At 41.8% G+C, this 8,512-nt stretch overlaps 1 protein-coding gene across 2 annotated transcripts; it reads left to right on the forward strand.

The window, feature by feature from the left end:
• Window positions 1-298: 298 nt before the first annotated feature.
• LOC120061263 (microtubule-associated protein RP/EB family member 1-like) lies at window positions 299-6,533 on the forward strand. Of its 2 annotated transcripts, none has more exons than XM_039010951.1 (7): window positions 299-528; window positions 1,171-1,458; window positions 1,671-1,816; window positions 2,575-2,767; window positions 3,141-3,250; window positions 3,391-3,540; window positions 4,853-6,533. In XM_039010951.1, exons 2-7 carry the CDS (start codon window positions 1,338-1,340, stop codon window positions 4,901-4,903), a joined length of 771 nt encoding a protein of 256 aa, XP_038866879.1. In that variant the 5' UTR covers window positions 299-528; window positions 1,171-1,337; the 3' UTR covers window positions 4,904-6,533. The 2 variants fall into 2 exon arrangements, with proteins under 2 accessions (XP_038866879.1, XP_038866878.1); XM_039010950.1 differs by having other exon boundaries at window positions 1,335-1,458.
• The last annotated feature ends 1,979 nt before the right edge of the window (window positions 6,534-8,512 follow it).

An 8,512-nucleotide genomic window follows, 5' to 3' on the forward strand; every position in this document is an offset into this window, starting at 1 on the left:
CTTAGCCCACCAGCTAGTGTGTGTGATACTCAATTGGGCGCTCTAACAATAAAAATACATGTATTCAAAGAAATATGGAAGACAGTTGGGAGGTGGCGATAACAGGTGGGACCATTCTTGCCAATGAGGGCAGATACGAGTGCGTTATCAGGCACAACGCCGATATTTTTCTCAAAATTGCTGGGATGTCACGTGTCCTACTTATATCAGTACACTCGTAACAACCTAACTATGCATTACGAAACGTATATTTGATCAAATAAACCACACGTAGCAAATAATCCATGACATCTTTCGATAACTAAATTCGACACTCATTGGGCCCAGTTATCCATCTCTTCCCATATCCACCAGTGAGCTCCAGCATGCGTCTAGACTTTACGTCTTGGCGTCGTTTGACTTGAGAACAAACGCACGCAGTTGCGTTTAAAGAAATCACCTCACCCGTAGATTTCTCGAATGAACTGAGAGCAGTAAACATTGACGTCTGTTGAATTAATATATTGGCAACACCTACGCCAAAACAGGGTAAGTCATTTATACAGCAATATTTGCAACGTGTAATTTAACTAGCTAGCATTTAGTTAGCCAATGGCATGGATGGGGCGCAGAGGCCGGGGTTAGATTGAATGCATATGATATATGGGGGTTTAGTTAGCTAGCACGACTGAGTTGGGCGGGGGGAAATGTTACCAGACCAGCTAGTTAGCCACCCACAGATAGTTTGCGCACTATTAATATGTAACGTAGCTATCTAACATTACTTTGTCTTTACCAGCTCGATAAGCTAGCTGTTAGGTTGAAAATGACAACCTAGTTAACGTTAGCTAGCTAATTTTCATTACAAGCAGACTTCATGATATAGCTAACTAACGTTGGCACATTTATTTGATAGTAATTTCAGGGCCATTCTAGCTACTTAACTTGGGTAGCTTACACATCTGCAAGACAATGCTTACTTCCATCCTCGTAATTTCCACTCACCAATACGTCTGAATTAACTACCCAACGTTACGAAAGCTAGTCCAACTGAACTAAACTACCTAGTTAGTTATCTGATATAGTTAGCTAGCCAGTGTCCAGAAGTGATTCAGTCTTTGGTTAACAGAACTGGCTGCAACTTTTTTCAACTCCTCTTCTCCTGACCATGATCATTTCCCTTCGTTTCAGGAATGGTCCCCACTGAACCAGTAGTAGGCCCCCCCACCACCACCTGTTGTATCTCTGACATGATTATATGGCATAGAAATGTCCTAATAAAAATAATCACCTGTGTGCTTTTTCTAACGTGACATGAAGTTGAAATCAACATTTATCCTTTTGTGCTTCAACAGAAAATGGCTGTGAACGTTTACTCAACCTCAGTGTGTAGTGACAACTTGAGTCGTCATGACATGCTTGCATGGATCAACGAATCGTTACAGATCAACCTGACTAAGATAGAGCTGTTATGTTCAGGTAATTGGCAGGTTATGGATGGCACAACTGCATTTGTTCTTGCATTACTTCATAAGGTGGAGATTGCTTAGATGGTTAGGGAAAATTAAAGTAAATCCTGTAATTGATGTAGCCTGAAGGTTAAGCCTACTTTCCTTTAGTGTCAGTATATCATCATAGAGGAATAGTTCATTAGCATTTGTGTTGACCCCTGGTGTGCCTGTCTTCTCAAGGTGCGGCCTACTGCCAGTTCATGGACATGCTCTTCCCCGGCTGTGTGCCTTTGAAGAAAGTCAAATTTGCTGCAAAACTAGAGCACGAATTCATTCACAACTATAAGATCTTGCAAGCTGGCTTCAAAAGAATGGGTGTCGAAAAAGTAAGTAGGCTATTCCATTTTCCCTCTCAGCATGTCCTAGGCTCATAGCTCTATTTGCCAGGCTGATTATATTTTTTTGAACTGGTTGCTTTTGAAGCATATTAATCTATTGATCCTTTTGCTTCCGGTCTTTACCATGTGTTGGCTTGTAACATGATAACAATTCAACAACGGCGTGTTCTCTAATCCCAATCTTTGCCTTCTCCTTTGGATTTACACACCTGAGTTGCCCGTAGTGTGGGTTTGTCTGTGTGTGTACCAATGATGTCAGCTGCTGTATACTTCTCTGCCACTGCTTGCTAATTGTGTTTACTGCTGAGCTAGCATGGCCTCTCTACAGTGGCTCACTGATATTGACTTTCCTGTGCCCGCAGAGACAGGACTGTTGGCATCCTATACAGTCTCCACTCTTAGTCATTGGTTCTCATCCAGCAGTTAGATGGCGTATTTGTTGGATTTGGCTACTGCACAGTGAAGAGCTGTCCTCTCTTTGAGAGGGAGACAGAGAGCAACACACTTCAGAGCGAGAGTTTTGATTTTCTCCAATCCAGTGTCATGACAAAGTCCCTTAGAAATGGACAGTCCTCGTCTCTGTGTGTTATATCCACATCCCGACAGCATTTGTAACGGTAGTCACTACCTCTGCAATGCATGTTTAGTCTAAATCAGCTGTGTATGATGTGCACATCCACTAGTGTTAATTTAACCCTTTTTTTGTGGTGTTGAATCCACTTACCTGGTGCTTTGTTCTTCCCAAGATCATCCCTGTTGACAAGTTGATAAAAAGCAAGTTCCAGGACAACTTTGAGTTTGTGCAGTGGTTCAAGAAGTTCTTTGATGCCAACTATGATGGGAAAGAGTACGACCCTGTGGAGGCTCGCCAGGGCCAAGACTCCATGTCCAACCCCGCCATGTTGGCCCTCAACAAGCCCAAGAAAATCCTCAATGCTGGTGAGAATAGTGGCTGAGCCTGTGCAATGTTTTTATATATATATATATATATATATAATTATTTTTTGTTTCACTGTAGAATTACTTTTTAGGAGTGGTTCCCCTACAGAAGGTTCAAGGTGGGGCACAAAGACCCCAAAATCAACATCTTGAGACCTGTTGAACTAAAATTGTCAATTGAAAGCAACAAAATCAAAATTGTTTTAGTTTGGGGGGAGAATGGAAACACTGTAGGAGAAACACTGACTAGCAGCAAGAAATGGCTTCTGTAAGCAGTCTAGAGGTGATTTGTCTTTCCATACGTAAATCTACTGAGCTTGTCAATAACAACCTCTCCCCATCTCTTTTCTGACTGGTGGCTTGTTCCCATCAGCACCCCAGCGAGCAGCAGTTGCCAAGGTAGCACCCAAAATGGCGCCCAGCTTGGCGCGGAGACCAGGGGCTGGCGGAGGTGACGAGGAGCGGGCAGAACTCATCCAGGAGGTACTGTCATCCATCCTTCCATTCATGAATTCATGTGCCATGTCTTGTTAGAAATGATAACAATTGGTTTGACTGAAGCTCTACTCAAAGTTCAGAGATATACAGGTTGTATCATCTGTTGCCCACCTCCCTCCTCCCAGGTGAATATACTGAAGTCCACCATCCAGGACATGGAGAAGGAGAGGGACTTTTATTTTGGCAAACTGAGGAACATTGAGCTCATCTGCCAAGAGGAAGGAGAGGGTGATCCCACACTGCAGAGGATCGTGGATATACTCTACGCCACAGATGTGAGTTTAGTCAACATTACACACAGCCTCGACGGGTCACTTCAGCTTTTTTAGGTTTGAGGCCATGTGTTTTGGTTCAAACAACTGCTGATGCCTTAAAATTCAGTTTGTGGAATGGCATGCATGTAGCTCAAACGGAATGCTAACGTATGCTCATACAGCTTGTGCAGTTTCCTTCCATCAGGCGACGCATGATTGGTTCATTCTGTTCGAAATTCATGCGTGCTTAGATCAGACCTGCGTCGAATAAATGTCAAAACACTTGTGTGCTTGGTTTAGCTTACTTTGCACTTTTGGGACTATTCCAAAAATCATGGCCATTAATATGGAGTTGCCCCCCCCCCCTTGCTTCTATAAGAGCCTCCACTCTTCTGGGAAGGTTTTCCTCTAGATGTTGGAATATTGCTGCGGGGACTTGATTCCATTCAGCCACAAGAGCATTAATGAGATAGGACACTGATGTTGGGTGATTAGGCCTGGGTTGCAGTCGGAGTTCCAATTCATCCCAAATGTGTTTGATGGGGTTGAGGTCAGGTCTCTGTGCAGGACAGTCAAGTTCTTCCATACTGATCTCGGCAAACCATTTCTGTATGGACCTTGCTTTGTGCACAGGGCCTTGTCATGCTGAAACAGGAAAGGACCTTCCCCAAACTGTTGCCACAAAGTTGGAAGCACAGAATCGTCTAGCATGTCATTGACTGGCGTAGCGTTAGGATTTCCCTTTACATGAAAACCCATTTAATGAAGCTCCTGACAAACAGTTATTGTGCTGACATTGCTTCCAGAGGCAGTTTGGAACTCTGTAGTGAGTGTTGCAACCGAGGACAGGTGACTTAAAAAAAACAAAATTTAAATGACGGGCTTCAGCACTTGGCGGTCCCGTTCTGTGAGCTTGTGTGGCCTACCACTTCGCGTCTGAACCGGTGTTGATTCTAGACGTTTCCAGTTCACAAAAACAGCACTTACAGTTGACTAGTGCAGCTCTAGCAGGGCAGAAATTTGATGAACTGACTTGTTGGAAAGGTGGCATCCTATGGCGGTGCCATGTTTAAAGTCACTTAGCTCTTCAGTACGGGCCATTCTACTGTTGTTTGTCTATGAAGGTTGCATGGCTGTGTGCTTGTCAGCAATGGGTGTGGCTGGAATAGCCAAATCCACTAATTTGAAGGGATGTCCTCATACTTTTGGCTGTGTAGTGTATTTGACCCAGGTCAGACTTCGATCTCAATTTGAGTGTCTTTCCGCTACGTAGAGTCCTATAACCTAATATCTAACCTGATATCTTCCTCTTCATCCGTCTCTGTGATCTCAGGAGGGCTTTGTCATACCGGACGCTGAGTCAGAGCACCAGGAGGAATTCTAACGTTCAAGAGTGGATCATGCAGCTTTTAATACAACCCCTCAACCCACCAAACCCCTTCAATCAGCTACCACATCTCCATCCTCGCCCTACTTACAACACCCCCTCCAAAAAATGTATCATGTTATGTGTTCGTGGTCTCTGAGTGGACTGTATATCAAATGTTTTTTTTTCTGTAAAATCAAGTTGAAATAAGTGAAGTGTGTGTGTGTGTGTGTGTGTGTGAAGTACCTCCTCTTCTGAAAGCCCTTCCCTGGGTCATCCCATTGGCCCGTATCAGCATCATGTTGGTAGAAGGCAGCCATTTTGGCTCTATTTGGGTCCAGAAGAGTGAACTGTCCATCTGTAAGATGTCACTTTTTTTGTTTGCTTGTCTTTCCCCTCAATTTCTGTGTCTGTTCCGGGAATTGGCGTTACAAGTTCATTGGAACCTGCACTCACTTTTGTACATAGTATTTTTCTTATTTTACCTGTTTCCTAAATTATCACTGTTTTTGCCACGTGTAGCAATTGTTTTCTGGGTCTGAGCAAATTCACTTTGAGTTTCTACTTGCTTAATGTAGTGATCGTGGGACATTTTCTTTGCTTTACTAACCAACTGTTCATATCCCTCAAACCTAGTTGAGTTCACTACTTTCATTTGGTCTCCTCCTGTTTGGATATTAACCTTTTTTTAAACGGTGCAATCCTTTTTATTCCAGGAAAGTGGCATTTTTTTCTCAAAGATTCAGGTCAACGCCTCTTAGTGTGGCTGCAATTCTCGGGACAGCTCATAACAACCTGACGATATTTATGAAGAAACATGTTAGAAACTACAAGCTTATGGTGGAATACTTTGTGCGTGATTTATCTGTTTTGTTTGTCTCTTGGATGTTGGAAGGCATGTGCACTGTGGATGCCAGAAACGCTCTGGTCCCAAGCTTATCCCAAATTACCCACTTTTTTTTTTTTGTTGGCATTTCTCTTGTCTAAAATTGTTCAGTTGGCATGGGATAAAGTTTTAACTTGATTTAGCACCTCTAGTGTCAATGCATCTTCTTAGGGAATGCAAAAGGTGACTGATGTTTTTCTATTTTCTACCTTCATTTTTATTTATTTTTTTACTCCGGTCTTGCATCTTAATCTGTTTTGATTATGGAGCCACTGCACCATTGACAGGTTCTAGGCCCAAAACGCTGATGCGCAAATAGAACTGCCAGTCTCTGCACTGGAAGATCAGAGATTTTCTAAGTTTTATGAATTGCCTTATTCTTAAATACCTTTCATAACCTACATATGTGACTTTGTACTCTCTTTTTGGCAAATGTTTGTAATTCGATTGAAAGAATTGTCATTTCAGATCTTTTTTTTGTTCTGCTGCTCTGAATGGCCGTCTAGAGAATCTGTCAAATAGATGTTCAGTTTTCCAGTTAATACACTGCTCTGACAAAGACCAATTTACATTTGTACATCTTTGATGGTTCATTTGAAGTGTTCTGAACTTATTGGTGTACTTAATCTAACTCGTGCCACCCATCTGTTGGCTGAAATGACCCAGCTGATTAATTAGAAGTACATAACTGTCAAGTCCAAAGTCTTGCCTCCTTGCAGGGCCTGTTAAATAATGTGTATAATAAATTGAACAGTAATGCCACAACAATGTGATCTATAGCATCCTTTGGTTGTGCTGGTCGCTGGGCATTAGTTTTGCATGTCGTTTTTTTATGAAGGGGATTTTCTGATGCTGAATATGTAATGAATTGCCTATTGGCTTGAAGTCCACGTGGGAGCTGCACATAGATTTGACCATTGTGGTGTACTTTAGTTGTCTGGCACTAAAACGGAACCTTTCTAGGCAATGAAGGAAGTTTGAATGTCGTGCAAAAACCTTCCGAAATGCATGGGGATGCCTGGCTGTAATATTATTTTTACGTTTTGGTCCTCGTTACTTTCTTCTGGACCACAACCCTAATTTCATTTGTCTACTTTTTGGGATTACCATGTCCAAAACAGTTTTTCAAAATGTATTGGGATATGAATGTGTATGTGTAACACACAGAAATAATCATTGTGACTGTTAACCTTGAGTCCAGAAACATTTGTTTTGAGTGATAGTTTAAAAACATAATTGTCTTTTTTGAATTTGGCTTGTTTAAAGACTAAACTATCCTGGTGGCAGATTTGTGGGTATTTGGGTCTTAAACACGGGTCATGTTCCAGCAGTCTACAACCAATGGTTGTGTGCAACGTCATCGACTGCGCAGTCTATCAGTTTGCTATATCATATGTGGTTTGCAGATATTAAACACTTATCCATGAGTTGAGATCTGGCAGGCATCTACAATGTAGTCAGTCTGGAAGGTGGAAATAGTTTTGGTAAAGTGCATTTTATATGCAAGGCAGAACCCCGCAATGACCTGTTTCAATCTAACCTTGTGCCAATCTTGACCTTTTAACCATCGAGCAACTCCCTGTTAGCTATTGGTTCCTGATTGTATTATTTTCTAGATATTCTGAATGATTAGTGTGGTAATTGGAAGGAGCCCTTGCAGCTCTTGTGTTTTTGGGGTGTGAAAGATCAGTGGTGCTCATCAGATATCCCCTGTGACATAATAATCTGAGTTGACATTCTGGTACACTGTGGGCCTTGTGCCACCTTCTGCTCTCCTTTTTTTTCTGTTGATTTTTAATTTATTTTAATTTAAAAAAAACAATTAATTTACATTTTTTATTGATTTAAAAAAAAAAATCAGCGGGAAATGTGTTTTATTTTTTCTGATTTACTTAAATCATGTTTGCCGAATCAAGTTTCTTACAAACAATAAAACAGTATTTCAAGATTTCCCCCCCCCCCCTTCTGTTAATTTTTTTCTCTCCCTTTTCTCTAATATAAAGGTGATTATATGGCAGAAAAGGTCTGTTTATTCGGTATGGCAGAAAAGGTCTGTTTATTCGGTTGACAAAACAAGCAGTCCTAGTTCAGAATTTGAAATTCACATTTCCATTTCCAGGTCAACTTGCCAGATTGGAATTCCATTGCTGTGACATCATAAAGAGTGTGCATTATTCTGGAATGTCAATTATTTAGTGAAACTCAATTGTTGAAAACCCTGAGACAACAACAAACCAACCATATGGCTTAATGTTAGTCATGGGAAGTACTTCGCCCCAGGGCAGCAATACCAACATGATGAAGGTATCTTCAGAGGCCTGGTATGTGTATTGAGTGATAAGATTTCTGTCTAGCCATTTACACTGAGGATCATCATTTTGTAAATGTTTATCACAATTGTCTGCATAAATAACTTTGCTTCCAGGTCCCCTACTGATGGAGACAAGCACAAACAAAATGTACCACAGGTATAGTGTAAAGACCACTTGTGCGTTACAGACCCTTCTACTGTATTCTTCTTGGTCTGATTGTCTGGTTGTGAGAGATGTAGTACTGTTATTCCTTCTATCCCGTCCCTTGTTGTGTAGCCGACTGCTGGCAGCGGGTGCACCAAGAGTGACTCCCCTGAGGAGGGAGAGAAGAAGAACCAGGGACGTGTGGAGGACCAGATCAACGAGGAGCACCTTCAACGGATTGAGGCCATGTTCCATGAAGCAGACACCGACGGAGGGGGAGGTACA

This window comes from Salvelinus namaycush, chromosome 16 (genome assembly GCF_016432855.1).
Source record: "Salvelinus namaycush isolate Seneca chromosome 16, SaNama_1.0, whole genome shotgun sequence".
Lineage (NCBI taxonomy): Eukaryota > Metazoa > Chordata > Actinopteri > Salmoniformes > Salmonidae > Salvelinus > Salvelinus namaycush.

What these genes read in the sequence shown, in the direction of transcription:
- LOC120061263 (XM_039010951.1), top strand. Translation starts at nt 1,338, where the DNA reads ATGGCTGTGAACGTTTACTCAACCTCAGTGTGTAGTGACAACTTGAGT. An exon ending in AAAGAATGGGTGTCGAAAAA is followed by an intron (nt 1,817 to 2,574) that starts GTAAGTAGGCTA and finishes GTTCTTCCCAAG; the next exon opens with ATCATCCCTGTTGACAAGTT. An exon ending in ATATACTCTACGCCACAGAT is followed by an intron (nt 3,541 to 4,852) that starts GTGAGTTTAGTC and finishes CTGTGATCTCAG; the next exon opens with GAGGGCTTTGTCATACCGGA.